Below are 18,001 nucleotides of genomic sequence, written 5' to 3' on the forward strand. Positions count from 1 at the left end.
TACTTCACGTCTGCTTGAATAGATTCTTGCATAGAGGCTGTATAGTAGACTGCAACAGTTTGTTCAAGGTGTAGTCATTTGCTTATCTTATTTCTTGGTGCGTGTGTCAATGCAATAACTGAAATAAAATTGTGGTTAAAGGCTTCTTTTATTACAACGTCTTCATTTGGTAGTCTATTGAGGTGGTGATGTTATGTATTGGTTTACTGATGTCTATGTACCTGTTGCATATTCTTATTTGCTGCTTGTAATGCCAAGAGTGGCGGCTATGGTGCATGCTGAACTCACTGGAGCTTGTTTGGAGTGATTGTGTGGCCCAATGTAGAACTGCTGGTGGTTTCGGTAGAACAGATCGGGAGAATCATTATGGCTAATGTTGTCAGACTGCATTTAAATTGTTAGGGGATTTGTACTTGATAATGCAGATTTGGCTGGTTGGTAAATTGATGGCTTGATAAAGTCATGATCTTGGGGCATCCCGTGCTGAAATGATGAGGTGGATAAGGAACACCTCAATTTAGGTAATCGTATCATGTGTGTGCATTGTTAGAGTGTTTGTTGTATACTTGTCTTCCCTATCATATTAAATATTTTTAATTTTGTTTTTCCCATAGTGGGAATTGCAACCAGGGGCGGTTTCTCTTTGTTTATTGCAATATCTTAGTGTACTTTGTGATCATACTGTAGAGTGTATAAGGCTAGAGCGTGCGTTTATGAAAGACTTTACTTACATAGCTATACATTTCTAATGGATTTAGTAGGAGAGTTGTACACACAAATTATACCAAGTGTTGTTTGTTTTTCTTTTCTTTAATAATTGTAAACGGGAAATCATGATTGTTGCGAGTAACTAATAAATGAAAGTTTACAAAATACTTGTATATATCCCTAGCAACAGAATTATTTTATTTAATTAATTAACTGAAGATTTGCTGAAAAAGACTGTTGCATTGTGGATGTTGTTACTTGAGAGACTGATCAAAATTGTCCAGTATGTGTGACCTTTCTGTAGTGTTTGGGTGCTGTTTGTTGGGAGAGTTTTGTAGACTGATTTCTGGTCACATGATCAACAGCCTATGCAGTATTTAGAGTGAAAGCAATCAAGCACAATATCATTTTGTAACTGAGATTTAACGTAGTCTAGGTTGCTGCTGTAGGAACATGTAGCACTACTAACCGATGATGGAAGCAATGAGTTTGTCAATCCATGGTCCATAGCTATAGCACTAATATTGTAGTACTAGAGCAACTGCATCTACTGTTAGTGATGTCAGTCAATATTGGATGTAGAGTGCAAGCTTTAGTGTCAAGATACTAACGTCTCACAATCGACACTAGCAGCGTCTTAATTCATGCACTGCGCGCGTGTATGTGACACATCTCTCAACAAACAGTGGGAGATCACCTTACAGATGTTTCTGGAGTCAACTGTCTAGAAAGATTTACCTACTAAGTACAGTTTCAACTACTTTTAGAAAGAGTTCTTGCCAGCAGATCACGCGTAGGAGAGTGTTAGCATGACAAGAAAATTTTCAGTATGTTTCATGTTTCATTGTTTGTACTGGATGCTCTGCAGCAGCTTCTGCCTACCGATGAATTTAGAATCTTGGGAGGAGGAGAATGGCAACTTTGACTTATACTTGTAGCATACTGACATTGACATTAGTCTATTTAGTTTTACTTAGAGCTGTTAGTTAATTGAAATGTGCTTATTGTTGTTGTCGTCGTTGCTGTTTAATAGCTGTCACCAGAGTCTGAGTGTGGCGAGAAAATAATAAACAAATAATTTATATTTTTTACCTTGAATAAAGATGAACGGTCTTTCGCCTTGTGGGGGAACCAGCTCGACCCTCAAGCTTAGAGTTGTGGATAGGTGAGAACTGTATTTCTACAAATGGCAATATATGTAACTACAGTTTTTGTGATTGTCAAAATAAAGGTATATTCAAATCAAGAAGCTTTACAGTCAATAGTTGCTGGATGAGAATAAGAACATTGGAATGAAGACAGCACAACAGGTTTACCAATTACTGATTGTCAGTAGGAATAGTATTTCACCATAACTTGATGAAGTCTAGCTTGCTGCTTTATCTAGTTATATCTATTGTTTACTTTGTAGGGATTCAATTAATGGAAGTTGTTGTGTAGAAGGAATGCTGCAACAAATTCACCATAATTGAATTTATAAATTAAACATTGGTAACAAATACTAAAATCTATCTACGACCTTAGCAACTAACGCATGCATCTTATTAAGAAATATTTAATTTAATAAATGAGACTTTGTACAGCACCAACTGTTCAGTTGCTGTCTGATGTCCCAACAACATTGGTCTCTTCTTTAGCATAATATTTGATTCGAAAGCCCCCATCCTCTTTGTCGGCATCACTAACGAACTTGATCACCACCACTGGTGAAGCTGATTTGTATGATATAAATGATTGATGTCCACAATAGCGATTGTTATCGATCAAAACATAATCACTCTTACAGTTGTCACTTTCCTCCAGCTGAAAATCATCTGATTCAACATGGATTACGTATTTCTCATCAGCTGCTCTTAGTGTCCAAGTGCAATTGCTTCCAGGAGGATAATTCCGCTTTCCTTCGCCATTATGTGAATACATTTTCTTTGTTAGCAATGTGACTTCCAAAGATCCCCCACAGACTAGGAAACATGCAAGTGTTAAAGAATGTCCAAATAAGTCAACTGGAATGCATCTTACTGGAGCTGTAATGTGCTAGAAAATAGCCTGTAAGCTGCTGATAAGCTTGCTCTGATTGAAACAAGATTTTGACTTCATTTCTTTTTGACACTACTACACTTGGTGAGCCTCTAGACCTGCAGATCTGATGGTTAGGGTTCACAACTCGAAACTGAGTTGTATTGCAGTCATCAGTTGGCACACGAGTAAAAGTGATTTTGATCCTCTGACCAGGATCCACTCTCAAATACCACAAGCACTCGGCACCTTTTTCAGTAACAACAGAGTGTGAAGGCAACCCAAGCATGTTTGCAGTGCTAGACATTCGTCCATAACAGCCTGAATGGTGTAAACAACAATGAATCAAGGATTGAGTTTATCAACACTCGCAAGCACCATACGGTAGCATGATTTTCGATCCTTCCGTAAAACATAACCAGATGATGGACAGGTGCAGTTGTAGCCACCCTCATAGTTGATACAGATATGTGAACAGCCTCCCGTATCAGGAGCTGCACACTCGTTATAATCTACAACAATCCAGCCATTAACCCAACATCACCTCAACCACATATACACCAGTCCTGATACCCCTGCAATGCTCTCCATCTGATGTCAGGTTGTATCCATCATAGCACTCACATCGATATGACGTTTCCAGATTTCGGCATCGATGCTCACAACGACTGGATTTACAGTAGTTGATACCTAAAGCCCTAAAGCGTCTAAATCACTATTACCTCACAAGCATGCAAACACAGTCTAACGTTTGCAGATTCTTTTCTTGTTCATCTTGTGGCCAGGATAACAAGAGCATTCAAATCCCCCTTTATTGTTAGTGCATTTCTGAGAGCAAGTGTTGAGCTGTGAGGATGCACATTCGTCAATATCTAACAGATCAGTGATGAAACAGTAACCTGGATAATCTCAAGAGACACAGTCAGCCTTTACCAAAGCAGGATGTACCATTAGGAGACAGCGTCTGATAACCAGATGGGCAACCACAATGAAAGCTACCGGCCGTGTTGATACAGCTATAATCACAACTGTGTTCTCCTTGAGCACACTCGTCTATATCTAAGTGCATCAGCATTACACCATGGATAAAAATGTAAAATTTAACTTAGTTGTTGGTACCTGAACATGAACGTCCATCTGACTTGAGTTTATACCCCTCTAGACAGCTACAAGCATGGCTAAGAGGTGGCGAGTGTCTACATATCATTTGGCATCCTCCATTGCTGACAACACACGGGTTCGTAACTGCAAACCAAGAAGAACTGTAGAAAGGGTCAGTGACTCCAGCCCAGGGCATGTAATTGTACCTGTGCATGTTCGTCCATCTGAATTCAATTTATATCCAGATGGACATCCACATTCATGCCCTCCAGCTTTAGTTCGGCATATTATTTGACAGCCGCCATTGTTGACAAGACAAGGATCTGTAACTGCACACCACCAAAGAGAAAGCTACAGACGGCAATACCTCAAGGCCATATGTCTACAGTCCTTACCGGTACATGTCCGACCATCCAGATTTAGTCTGTAGCCTGAGGAACAGTTGCACACATGACCCTCTAGTTTATTTATACAATTCATTTGGCAGCCACCATTCTTATTCTTGCACTTGTCGACGCCTGGAGTGAAGAAACTTATCATCACACATGAATTCATACATCAACCTACAAGGCAGTGCAACTTAGCATACCCTTTGAACGATATGTAAACTTGAATCCTCTACGAACAGTTGATCTGTCTGTCCTGAAAACTATTCGTACTATATTTCCTAAATTGGTGTTTTTTGGCATCTCGTGTCCATTACAATATTTGCCAATAGGAAGTGGTGCTGATCCATTATATATTTCTACCCTGTCATAGACACATTGGGAACCTCCTGTTTCCACATCAAACTCTGTGACCGATAGGATAACGTTTGCATTATTTGGTAGACGAATTTGCCATTCACACAGTTTGTTGTCAACATAATATCTTGGGTAATTGGGTGATGTAATAACTCCAGACAATCCTGTTAGGACACCACCACAGTCACCTGTATATATATACACACATCATATATACAGCATTGCTAAATACCAACAAAACATGAATTTTCTCTTACGTAGACAGCGCTGTCCCTCGCTTGCCAAGCGATAGCCAAGTCTGCATGTGCACTTGTAGCTTCCAACAAAATTAATGCAATTATGGTCACATCCACCATTGTCTTTAGCACATTCATCTGCATCTGAGCACAAAAAGTTGCTTCAAAACAATTGTTGATATAATATTACAAATGAAATTAAATACCTGATTCCCATCGCATACTAAATCCTAATTTCTGCACAGATCTATCAGACTTGAAGCGAATAAAAAGCTGGTTACCAGTCGTACTTAACGGTGCAGGATGTGAGCTACCACACAATCTTTTTAACAACGTAGAGCTAATGTCTGGACCGTCTCTTAGCTCAAGATAGTCGTAACCACAGTTACCATGAGATTCCATCCCAAATGCAGCAAATGAGACATTGATTTTACTCTGTCCAGTAATTACCCATTGACACTGCCCACTTGCAGGATAACTGTTCGGGAACAATGGTGATTGTAGAATACCAACGGCACTTGTAAAATTTTTGCTGCATGATGCTACAATGCAGAAAGACAACAAAAGAAAGTTACAATCTGCAATGCCAGGGCAGAAGTCTTGTTTTATACTTGTGTAGGATGCAGTGAATGTTTTGTCTGGATTATTGGCATCTCGAGTGTATGACACATACAGTTGGGAATCAGATGATTCCACAATGTGGGTTTCAGCTTGTGCACAATAACGATTTGTTTCTCTTGATGTAACGTAATTTTTTACCTCGACATAAGGTAACTGACAACGATCATCAACAATCTTTCCCAACTCAGATGTCTTGATTTGTAATGAAATGTAGTAGCCCTTCTCGGCACGGATACGCCAAATGCATGTGTTTGAGGTGCTGTTCTTTGGAGGAGAGAAACTTCCTGACCTTTGAATCAATATGCTGCCACATGCTGTAAACAACAAATAAACTTCCAATTTTCTCTCTCTAGATATTACTATTAATATTATTATATACCTGGACATTTATACAATTTATTTGTTTGTTTGATATCTCCACTACTCAGTTGATTTCTTTGACCAATCAGGACACTTAGCTTTCGAGGTTGAATTGTCTTTAATCGTTGGTTCTTGCTGAAGGTGGTGCTGCTGTAGTGCATGATGCTTGCGTAGTCATATGGTTCACCGTGAGAGTCGATTTTGTATGCAGACTGCTTGTCAAAGTTATGCGTCTCTTCAGGCTTGATATTTTCCCACAGTATGTCTATATGTTTGTCACGATCTGTCAAGTACACAAGACAAACTAAACTAACTGTACTACCATATGAAACATGAAATGAAACCTGGTCGTGTGTGCTCATGCCAAAATCCTATTGCATGACCAATTTCATGAACTACAATTCCCACTGTGAAACAGCTATCATGCAGAAAACATCCTAACAATATTCCAGCATCAGAAGATCAAAATTTCTACTTTGATCCAATTGAAATGCCTTGTCTTCCTCCTCCAACTCCGACATACGAGCAACATCTAGAAAAACAACAGAATAATTCCCAAGCAAATCTACTAACAGACAGACAACTGACCCACAACTGCCTTTGTAGAAAGAAACATAATTTCTATCACTTGACCGCTTGGGAATGAAAGTGAGGCAAGTACGAGACTCCCAGTGTCTGATAGCTTTTAATATGACTGCCTTATGAAAAACTGCATAGATACAGTACATGACATGCTTGAGTACATGACATGTTTAGAGTACATGACATGCATCAGCACCTATGCTAAGTGAAAAAAATGGATTCCATCTAGTTGGATAATTACCTTAGCCTTATTTATTTATTTATTTATTTATAACGAGTTTAGAGCGCTGTCAAAATGCCACAGCATACTGATCATCAACAGCAGTCTTGTTTTGAGAAACTTCACAATGTTGGCACCACATGCATGCCTGAGGCGACAGGAAGCGCAGTCAAGATGCAGCAGTCAGAAGATGGCGGATCCATCATCACCGCCTGACAGAGCACAATGGTTCACCCGCTAACTAGGTTGCAACAAGTCCATTATACGCAATGACTCAAGATGCCATAGAAGATGCCTAGCCACTTAGAGCCGAGAATTGGTTTAAATGCAGAGAGATGAAACCACAAGCAGTCAACTATTGAACATGCACCAAATATATAGAAAACCACATCCGCGCATACAACACTGTAAGCTTCATATATCTTTAGTAGATGTCCGTGGCAGAGGGTGTCTATAGATAATAGGAAACCTATACTTACATGTGTATGCTGACTTGCTATCAAACTGGTATGGAACAACACCGTGAGGCCAGAGATTGCTGTTAAAGGCAGTGGCGGCTCGTCTGTCTCTGCCGTGCTCGTCGCGATTGGGCGCAACCGACGACATTAGAGTTTGCTGATCAATTGCGATGTCATGCTCGTATCGTACTAAACAACAAGGGTATTATGATTGCAGCAATTTGATCATCAAATCTGCCGCCTTCGATCATTCCGACAAGGCGGCAAGAGGCCAACCAAGATCACGCACTCACCAGCAGAGCAAGGATCTGCAAAACGGTCTTCTTCTTTCGCTCTGTGATGACCGTCTTTAAGTTTCTCTGCAGAGGCCACTGTCAGGGCTGCCAAAAACAGATGGACGGTGAGAATGCAGCGAATCATTTCTGATTTGTCTCGCTCTGAAGCTTTGTCACACTCGTAGATAGACGTCCTGGGAGGAAATTGAGAGCGAGAAAAATCGATGCCAATCGTAAGTTGAACGCCTGACCCGTGGCTGCTGGCACGGAACGGAAACGTGAGTGTAATCAACGTTGTTATACGGCTGTTTATATACTGTACACCAGTTGTGGGCTGGAAGGGAGGTTCCGACAATTACAGGAAGTGACGCCATTTTACATTGTTGACACGAGCAATATTAACATGAAGAACACAATGACGTAATGTCATGTAGCGACACATGTGGCCTGCTATGCATAGCAACACCAGGCACTTTGCAATAAACTATAAAGTGGAACAGAGGAATATGACCTCATGCTGTAGCAAGAACTGATTTTCTAGCAAAGCGCTAGTGGTCACTCTGCTCCACATCCCTCCCTCTCCATCATCGCGCCTAGGTGTAGGAGTTCTAGTATCTAGTTGTAAGGTCTGGCTATTACATCTGTCCGCCGTTTATTACATACACTAGAACTCTCATTGGCTACACGCAGCAAGACCTCTCGTGCACTCAACAGTAGGCGGTAATTACAGCATCAAATTGACAGAAAAGTGTGCATTCTTCGAGATTTTGCAGTTGACACTTACTCTGCGGGTGGCACCCGCATCTGGTCATGTGATAAAGTGATAATTCCGTCCTCACCTCATTGTGAGAATAATGATACACCCTGGTTGACCGACGTCTGATCGTATCTAAATAACTATTTGCAATAGTTTACTTAGATACTTTTTCTCACCTAGGCCAGTGTTACCCTAGATGGCAACTCGGTGAGAAGCACACGTCGAGAGCGTGAAGATAAGCTGATCTACTGGCAGTACTGGTTTCTGCCCACTTCCCACGGCACCAAATTGACACTCACGAGTATCACAAGTGAGCGAATCATAGTGACCGACCAAAGCGTTAGTGGTTTGTCAGTTTGTGCATGCCATTCAACTAGAATGTCATCCAGGCTTGTGCCTTGCATTTTCTTAGATAAACTTAGAATGTCTAGTAGTGGTATTTCTCGCACATGAACTCTTCCATGTACAATTTATTAGCCTTGGTAGACGAAGCTGCTCCAGAGTTTTTGCAAACATTTAGTCTAAACTTCCTTGATCATTGTGGGTGGGTTGGGAAAATTGAATGACGTCATTACTACTGCTACTATGTCAAACTTATTTCTATAATATTGTTTCTATTTTTCTATGCACCAACGTTTTTATATATTTTATAGAAAATGTTTATTTGATGCACCACTTGTAGAAAGAGGTCTGGCGTACCGAGGCTAACAGCACTAGGATACCTAATAAATATCAACAACACAGCACGTGTTGTGTGTCGCCTTCCCTTCGTCAAACTTCACGAGCTGTCCGAGCTTTCTCTCGTCTTCTTTTCATCGTTCACGCATCTATCAATCTCGGTACAACACTATACCATATTACCGCCTCTCTCAGCACGACATCTCCGCATTTTCGTCTTTACATCGCAGATTGCGCGCCAAAATGGGCTCGAAAGGCTACGAACAGGAAGGCACCAAGGTCTACATCGGCAATCTCGAGCGCTCCGGCGACGAGGAGGAGATTGAGCGCGAATTTCGTACATTCGGGCCGCTCCGTCAGGTCTGGGTGGCACGCAATCCGCCCGGCTTCGCCTTCGTCATCTTCCAAGACCCGCGTGACGCCGAGGATGCGGTAAAGGAGTTGGACGGCAAGATTCTGTGCGGTCATCGCGTTCGAGTCGAGGTCTCACACGGACGCTCGCGTTGGGGCTCTGGACGAGGCCGCGGCGGCGGTCGGTACGGCGGGCAGCGAAGGTCGCCGCCGACCGAGCGGTATGGCAGGGATAGGGACGACGGACAGCGAGGTCGTATGCCGTATGATGATCGGTACGGTGAGCGCGACCGACGGCCACCGCCGAGGGATTTTTATGAGGAGACCTACGGAGGCGGGCACCGCCGCGAGAGAGGTCGGGACACGCGAGACGAGTACAGGTTAGAATAAATAATTATATTATATAATTATTAATTATATTGTATTATAATATCAGTAAATGCTCGGTTAGCATTGTGTTAGGCGAGGGTTGGTGTTCTCTCTTTACTTACTTGCATAACAATGATTGCGTTACATAGCAATAGTTTCTGTCAAACAAACATGGGAACTCAGAAAACAGACTTTCAGTTGCTTTTCTTCTCGTCTTCAATTCTTCATTCACGCCTCAATCGTCTCACTTGTTTACTTAGCTAGTCGCATAATAATGGTCGCGTAGTCGCGTAACAATGGTTGCGCAGCAACTATGTCTGTCAAATTACAGTGAGGAAACTCAGAAAACAGACTTTTCTCTTCTAACTTTTTCTTTCAATTTCTTTGTCGCACGTCAATCTTATTTCTTTCTTAGTCGCGTACGGGAGCGAAATCGAGAATCATTTCACTCTTCTCGCCAAGAAATTGTAATTGAGTCGACCCCTCGAAAGGGCACTCTTGATTCAATTTTTAGCACATATGTTACGGAGTCAAAGTTGCATTCATCTGGCATCATCGTTTTGTCGATCCGTCTTTCCGTTTTGCTGTAAATCCATATGACAATTGCTGACGTACGCATATAAATATATAAATATATAATCCAGGCAATTTCATGAACAGTTATCTGTTCGTTTGTGGCAGTATAACTCAAAACTGATTAGTGACAGATTGGACCTCGTGATTGTTGACTATCTACCTAATTATTATGACTTAGACTCGTTGTGCTTCCGTTCTTAGGGCGGATATGTGTTATCTGTATTATACTGTAAACGTGGAAATTTTCGCGTGATGAAAATTTTTGCTATTTTTGTGGTTGAAAGTTTTTTCCGCAAAAATAAACACGACGAGAAAATTTATGAATGCGTGGCCCATTCCTCACGTGACATCCCCGTGCAAAGACCCGTATAAGCGGTACTGTTCACTAGTATCAAACTTTATACTGATAGTACTGTATACTGTAGAAGTACTACTGTACTAGCTAGTAACACAACACAATTGAATCAAACTGCACTGCTGTTAGTACTCTACTCAAACTACTGAATCAAGATAATGTCTGCACCCTTCGTAGTTCCATTTGCTAAGCCATTTTCATTGAGAGCAAAATCAAGAAACTCTGTCATGTGCAGAGTACCAATGTCATCTAATGAAGCTACAGCTATGGAGGCACCAAGCTTCATATCACTGCCATGATGAGAGTGGCTGTCAAACACAGCAAGACACAACTTGCGAGGATCAAATGCAATTGCGACTGAAAAGTGACTTGGCATTACAAGTACACCGGAATGGACTGTGCCTGCTTCAACAGCTCTGTCTCTTATAGTCAGCAGATCTTGTTTGAACTGGTCGTAATCCCACACACCAAAATCTTCTCCTCCTGGCAATTGTCACGTTCATATCCAAACAGGCACTCTCTATCGCACCGTAAACGGACAAAAAGCCTCTGCACCCAGCACTATCATAACGCTTGTTGCCTTCTTCAATACATGCAACGAAAGCTCTGATGGTCTGTTGTGATGGTTCTACAGTACCACTATCGGGTACTTGCACACAATCTAGCATAATCTGGGTAGCTACACAAATAGATATAGCTGTGCAAGCATTGCTGCCATTTTGCCCATTCAACCTTGACTGGCAGAATTGTGATGGTAATACATAAGAAATAACTGACTTGAAGTATTCTACAATCAATGCAACAGAGGCATCGTTGCAAAAGTCATCTATACACTGGTCATAGGACTTTACTTTCTTGGACTGCGAAGGAGTAGTAACAGACACTGAGTGTTTTGCTGAAGCAATACAAGGAAAGGGCAAGTCATGCATAGACCAGCCTGAGAAAACCCACTTCTGATGAGATATTGCCTTATAAGCGTGTACAATCCAGCCAGCATGCAAATTCTTAATAGATGACAATCTGAGGTCTACAGTAATGTCGCACATAGAAGTACCCCTGTCTAGCTGTTGTCTGACCTGATCGCCGTACCAGTTTTGAAATGACTGCTGTAAGTCTTCTTTAAATGACTTATTGACAGTCAAATCCAATGGCTGCAAGTTTGTGTAGCACGCTGGCACATACAACACAGAAATGTACCTTACGTCTAGGAATTTTCGTACAGCGTCTGTTCAATGGGCTTTAAAAATATCAACAATCAACAAGCCATGGTGCTTCTCGGGCAGTCCTAATTCCTGTCTTTTCAGGACAAAGTATGGGTTGACCACTTTCTCTAGGTATTCTAAAATGGTGCTTTCTGTTGACCAATGGGAAGCAGTATGAGTTATGTTCCAAGAATCAGGAAAGTCATATCTGGCATGACAACGATCAGTGGGACCTTGGTAAATCACTTGACTGTGTAGGGTTTCACCTAACATGTTGACTGCAAGTAATACTGTAATTTCTTGTTTATCATCCGAACCTGCAATAGCAATCTGACAGGACCCTTACTTTTCCATAGTCCAGTTACGAGAAGGGACCATGCGGACTCCAGTTTGGTCCCAGTTCACAACCATATCTGCTGGGATTTGATGCTTACTCACTACATCTAGAAACTTAAAAACAAAATTTTGTTTTATCTCAGGAAGGTCACCAGATTTCTATTTGGCAGCCTTGGTTCCCTTCCGTTTGGTAAAACCCATCCTGTCTAGCATACAACGAGCCCAGTTCTTCGTTGGAATAAAAGAACCTCCAAACTCACTCAGCATGTCCTTTCTTTCGTGGGCAATGATCCCACGAGCAGCTGCTATCACTATGGGTACACTGACCACACCGCCTGTTTCTTGAAGTTTCAAAATTTAATTCCGTATCATGTGATCCAATGTATCACCAATCAACAATGGACGTCCACGTTTCTGTCTTGGAAGAGAGACAAGTGGAACTTCACCTGATTGTTGCTTAATCTTCTGGAGGATTTTTCTGCATCGAACGAACCGTACTTTCGTCCACTGGATGGCTCAGTACACTACTGAAGTGTCTGGCTGCTTGTGCAACTCCATGATCGCTTGCATAACGAGCGATGCTCAATCGTTCCAAGGCACTGTACACGTATTACTCACTCTCTTTTTGCTTGCGGTCAGCCCTCGTAGTGGGACCTTCTTGAAGCGACACACAATCATTTGCAGCCTTTACTGTCGTAGAAGGTAGACCAGGAACGTCAGTGGGTTGCGGAAGACACAGTCTTCTCTCTACATCCCCCGCTTTACGTAACCAATTCAGCAGCGCCATAGGTGGACCACGTGATGCATAGAACCACATGACATGCATCAAACCGCGAAAATTTTAACCCATGAAATGGTCTCTGATGAAAAAATAACACGAAAATTTAAACACATGAAAATTTCACGTTTACAGTATACAAATATATAAATATATAAATATATAAATATAATATATCTCGACTTCAATTGACATGACAAGAGAGAGGCTCGCTTCGCTCACCAATTATATTACATTAGTGTAACAGTAGTGTAATAACTAGTTACAATGGAAAACATTGTTGGGCTGAGCTCCAGTACACTAGTCTCGCGTAGCCACACCATCTCCGCCTACATCCTTCCGGCAAGAGATAGTCTGGGATTATGCTTATACAATTCTTGTTCTGCACCCCCACTAATCATAGTGGATAAAGACCTCTTTATAGATAGCAGGAGGTCTAAGTAGGTGTCACGCAATCACATTTCGCTTGTGTTGATTACGGTCATGCCTGTGAACATACCCTAATTAGATGTTCTTTCTTTGACCTTAGACCTTGAACTACTGTCTTTTTGCATGAGGGACGTACGTTTTGTGGCCAAATTGTCAGTAAGGCTGTGCTTCTTCACCGATCGACTTCTGATTTCTATATCTATTGTTGTGATCTTGTGCGTCTGACGTAAGCATGGGACGTGCTTTTGTTTAGTCATGACGCTCTTTCGTCGTCCGTTAGTCTTATTCAGTTGCTGCTTGTTTTAGTGTGTTGTTTGAATGCAGAGTGCCGCTATAGCGCCTTGTGTTCTTACATGTATTTGTCTGGCGTGTTGAGGGACTAAAACGTCTCTCGATCAAGCAGCATGATTATCGTGGCTGTGGGAATTCACGCTTTATTCTGTCTCGTTACTGCGCTACTGTGTTCAACACGCTATTCAAAGTCCACAAGATTGACGAACAAATGTCTTCTCTTTGATTAGTAGGACGTCAGTTCACAGGCATACATCTTTGTTAATTAATTGCAATTGTGACTAACCAGTAATTAGCACAGGCGAGACGAGTGGAATGCGATTAAGCAACACCTCCTGCTATCTATAAAGTGCTAGCACAGAGAACTGAACTGTTGTGTCGTTTGTCATCGGAATATTCTAACTCTGTCGTCAGACGCCATGTCTAGACATTCCCGCTCAAACAATGGATCACAATAGCGTGCTAGGTTGACAAACCAGGTAATCAAACCCAGTCCAGTCTGAACATAGGTTTGTACTCTATGCTAATTTATTTCCTCGTTTCACACAATCAAAACATAACACACCATGGTTTGCAAACCATAGTGTGAACACACCTAATGACTACTAAGAAAGCACTGATCCTCATTGCCAACGGTCCTTACACCAGATCATAGAAACTCCCCATTGACGGAAACAAGTCTACTCTCACAGACATAGCCAAATAGACAATGAGAAAGAACCAACAGACTTGTTTCAGTATATTGTTGTCGCCACGTGGGATTGAACCCAGGCCATCATGGTCAGAGAACCAGAACTCTAACAACTAGGCTGTAGTGGCTATTAGTATGAATATAAGTATGTGCAGAAATCTCATTGTTAGGTGGAGTCTCACTGATGTGATGAAACCTACTTTATGCATTCTGTTGCTGCAAAGTTTGATTCTTTGTAGAAATTGGGAAGGCAAATATATTGTGAACAGTGTTGTGTGAAACGCTCTATGAATTTGTATTTATCTGTATAGGAATGGCCCAACAGTTGGTAGTATAGTTTTTTAAATGAAGTTGGGCATACTGTATATTTGCGTATGTTGGATTATTGGCAATTCATTCTGAAATTACACTCCAAGGCCACATAAACTTGCTGAAATCAGTAGAGCATGGGATCACCAGCTCTTTAGTGTTAGACACATCTGAGCAGCTAATATTCTGCATCACCCGTTTGTAAAATCAGGAGATAATCTACCTAATAACAATTGTGTACTGTTAGTAAATTTATCACAATTTGATGGTTGTATTACTAATCAGAGTCTGCTTTACTTACAGGGAGCCATATCGTCGTCGTTCTAGATCACGGAGCCCCGGTGTTCATGTTGTTCGAAGGTATAACTACACAGCCAACTGTTCTGTTTAATCGTTACAGAACAGAGCAGTTGACTAATGAATGCTCCATCCATCCATCCATTCATCCATCCATCTCAAAACCAGCTGTAGTATGAGGCCAGCTGACAAGACGTCTGGTTTGATTTTCATCTGTTATTTTTGTTAAAATCGTCTGCTACAACACGTCATCGCTGGCTCTTTGTTCGTCCACATCATTCAACCAGCATTTCTACTCCTGCTATTGCCCATCTAAAATCATCTATCGACATATGACTGCCGACCTTTCTTCGATCTTGTTTTTTCGGCCATTGTGTTCCGTCTGCTATTTGCGTACAGTACCTAAAAATCAGCTTGACTTGTCAGCTCATCATCGATGGTTGACATCGGCTGCATGCTCGTACGGCAGACATCCATCCCGTCTTCGTCGGTGTGTTTTCCCAACATGCACGACACAGTCGCATCCCTTCACACCAGCCATCGTCAGGTAAAGTGCTGGGGTGGAGGAATGGGAGTGAGGGTTCTTGTCGTGGCTTGCTTGCTGTCTGTGTTGTTACCCATGGGCAATTCTTGTTGGGATGGGTTTGACAATAAGTTTTCAATCGTACACTGACCTGCTGTTGTGTCTTGTTGCAGTGGCGGTCAAATGGGACGAAAGTTTTGAAACGCACAAGTCGAAGTTACTTTCAAGGTGTGACTGTGTTTTGGTGGAGACTGAGTCTTTTCATGCATGTTCAGATAGTTGGATGCTGTCGTTTGTTTGTTGTTAATCTTGGACGATTATGACTCTGACGTAGCTAGGGGTCAAACCACATGTCTGTTGCTCTTTTTGCTGTGATTGTTTTATGTAATAATGAAACAGCCTGCTTTCCATGTGTGTACACCGAGTCATTTATTATTGGATCCTTTAGTGGTTGTGGTATGTGGTAGTGGCAGCTGAGAGGTTGTTGCCTCTGAGTGTAGGTAGCTGACTAATAGAGGGTGGAACACTGAGAAGAGAGAAAGAGGTACAAGCCAGACTAAACGGTTTAATCTCTTTTAATCGACAGTTTCGAATGGAACAATGGGGCTGAGAGTTTATTGGTATATTACACTTGCTCTAGATGTAACAGTCGTCTGCTTGTTAGTATCTCACTGGCAACTTGAATTAACTATTAACTTTGTGCAAAACGAATACTGTATGAGATGAAATATTGGCGAGGAATTTATTTTGACGGATTGGCGGTGTATTTCATTGACTTCCAATATAAAATCTGCCATTAATTTGGTCTCTGGGATATGTTGACGTCATGAGGCACATGGATCAGCAAGATGGTAGGTAATCCTTGCTTGCTGTCTGTTGTGCCTATGCAGTAGTTGGAGACCATTAAGTTAGAGAAATGTGCACCACCAACACAGTGTCAATCACAAACATCAAGACCACTTATGGTAAGATATATATCAGTTATCAAACAGCAATGTCCAACCGTCAAAATAAAATCCGCCAATCTGCTTTGTTCTGTTCGTTAATTTCTTCGTAAACCGCCAATAAATAGATTCCCGCCAATGTTTTATCTTGTATGGTATTTTGATCTCTGACATCCAAGGCATGGGTTAATCTAACCTCATACCCAGGTCCTCTTGTGCGCCCAGAGAAGAGGGCCTGGTAAATTACCTGGAAATCTGGTGTAATGTACAGGATTGTCCCCAGCATACAAAAGGCATGGCGCTTTGCCGCCGTGCCTTGGCTCCGCTTGGTACAGGCTCGCCGTGCTTTACTGAGTAGACAGTGGCTACTCTAGAGTCCGTTCACACATTTTGTGCCGTGTGGGAAAATTTTTAGATCTGGGGATTCTGAGCACGTACAAGTATGTACCGAAAGCAAGTGGAGACAACCGGTAAATAGAGATGGGGTACATGTAATGTATTTATGATTATTTAATCTCAAAACTGACGAGTTCCGCATTGTGATGTGTAAAGCACCATCACATATTTTGACATAAGCAGATAAGCTAAATGTTTAATTGCATTCTTTTAGAATCACAATACACTAATTTAATTAGCTGTCTCTGTAACAGTTCTTTGAGTCTACTGTTCTCTTGTGTAGCTATGAAGACAACGAACTTAGTATTTTAAAAATTTGCAAAGTTGTTTGAGGCAAGCAACTAATTCTTTGCGTATTATTTTAGTTCTTAGCGTAGAGGGCCTGGGATGTTTGGTGTGATGGTAAGACCAATTAGGGGCATGACTGCCATATGGTATGAACTTGTTTGCAATACAAATACTCAAAAAGCAACAGTGGTAGTCATGCACCGCCCACAGTTGCGTCGGTAGCAACTGCAGTTTCTCCTCTAGCATCACTAAACGTTTTTAATTTGGGGTGTAGCTACTGCAGAATATTAGACGGCTTTAGAGAACTAACAATGAACAGGTTAACAATAGAAATATATGAGAAAGACTTGTCAGAACTGTGACAAGATTCTCCATAGAAACCGAAAAAATGATAACAATGACTAGCACAACAAGCTTGATTCTTGTTGCTATTTTGTTGGGAGCATCTAGGTGAATCTAAGGCGTGTCATTGTAGCGGAGTAGGTAGCGGTCTGTAGATATGTTGCCCCTCTGAATCATGTGTTGTCGACTGATTATGCGAATCAAATATCTATCGCTCGAGCTCTGAAAATTTCTCACAGTCTTTAACGGACTTTTTAGTTTGACGCATATTCCAAGTTGTGATATACTGCAATGTGTGAGTTATATTAATCCTTGACCTAAAACCCCTCCTTTTTAGCACAATGATTGTGGTAAGTCATTGCGAGAATTTGCACACGCTAGATTAGTTTGGCGAAAATGAGTGCTCCATTACTTGAAAGACAACTTAGCTGCCAGTCTACTTCCCCATGATGCTCCATCAGAGTTAATTCCCGTTTGTGTCAGTGGCAATGGCAACTGCCTCTTTCATGCCTTGAAAGTGGCATTGGCTGCAACCAAAAAATGTTTGCAAGTGCTAACGGTTAGTGATCTTCGAAGAAACTGCGCCGACGAACTGGAAAAGAACGGAGTAATTTACGCAGCCCTTGTTGTAAGGCAAGCCGTTAGTGTCAGTGTCAGGGATGGTGACACGTTGCATCCAGGATCGTTAGTTAGTACAGTTATGTCTATCAAATGCTGCTTTGACAGCTTTGACAAGTGTAGCCGTAAAAAAGCGTACTGTTGTAAACTT

The 18,001-nt window shown here is 41.6% G+C and overlaps 2 protein-coding genes across 2 annotated transcripts; one reads left to right on the top strand and one right to left on the bottom strand.

Moving 5' to 3' along the window:
* Positions 1–2,154: 2,154 nt before the first annotated feature.
* LOC134180529 (bone morphogenetic protein 1-like) lies at positions 2,155–7,614 on the bottom strand. The gene is made up of 19 exons (XM_062647704.1): positions 7,339–7,614; positions 7,067–7,234; positions 6,374–6,494; positions 6,261–6,317; positions 6,130–6,203; positions 5,805–6,068; positions 5,416–5,739; positions 5,011–5,346; positions 4,826–4,948; positions 4,415–4,756; positions 4,221–4,343; positions 4,032–4,154; positions 3,844–3,969; positions 3,658–3,783; positions 3,474–3,596; positions 3,298–3,414; positions 3,108–3,236; positions 2,728–3,045; positions 2,155–2,669 (listed from the first exon to the last, which is right to left on the bottom strand). Exons 1-19 carry the CDS (start codon positions 7,463–7,465, stop codon positions 2,302–2,304), a joined length of 3,489 nt encoding a protein of 1,162 aa, XP_062503688.1. The 5' UTR covers positions 7,466–7,614; the 3' UTR covers positions 2,155–2,301.
* A 1,186-nt stretch (positions 7,615–8,800) lies between these two features.
* On the top strand, positions 8,801–15,672 carry LOC134180535 (serine/arginine-rich splicing factor 3-like). The gene is made up of 4 exons (XM_062647709.1): positions 8,801–8,916; positions 8,986–9,486; positions 14,746–14,802; positions 15,436–15,672. Exons 2-4 carry the CDS (start codon positions 8,999–9,001, stop codon positions 15,461–15,463), a joined length of 573 nt encoding a protein of 190 aa, XP_062503693.1. The 5' UTR covers positions 8,801–8,916; positions 8,986–8,998; the 3' UTR covers positions 15,464–15,672.
* Positions 15,673–18,001: the final 2,329 nt, after the last annotated feature.

The sequence above is a fragment of the Corticium candelabrum genome, chromosome 5, assembly GCF_963422355.1.
Source record: "Corticium candelabrum chromosome 5, ooCorCand1.1, whole genome shotgun sequence".
In the NCBI taxonomy this organism is placed as follows: Eukaryota; Metazoa; Porifera; class Homoscleromorpha; order Homosclerophorida; family Plakinidae; genus Corticium; species Corticium candelabrum.

Coding starts and splice junctions, on each gene's coding strand:
- LOC134180529 (XM_062647704.1), bottom strand. CDS start 7,465: ATGATTCGCTGCATTCTCACCGTCCATCTGTTTTTGGCAGCCCTGACA. Junction 6,495..7,066: donor TAGCAAGTCAGCATACACAT/GTAAGTATAGGT, acceptor GTATCTATGCAG/TTTTTCATAAGGCAGTCATA. Junction 3,597..3,657: donor TAATGGTACATCCTGCTTTG/GTAAAGGCTGAC, acceptor CTGATCTGTTAG/ATATTGACGAATGTGCATCC.
- LOC134180535 (XM_062647709.1), top strand. CDS start 8,999: ATGGGCTCGAAAGGCTACGAACAGGAAGGCACCAAGGTCTACATCGGC. Junction 9,487..14,745: donor GACACGCGAGACGAGTACAG/GTTAGAATAAAT, acceptor CTTTACTTACAG/GGAGCCATATCGTCGTCGTT. Junction 14,803..15,435: donor GGTGTTCATGTTGTTCGAAG/GTATAACTACAC, acceptor GTCTTGTTGCAG/TGGCGGTCAAATGGGACGAA.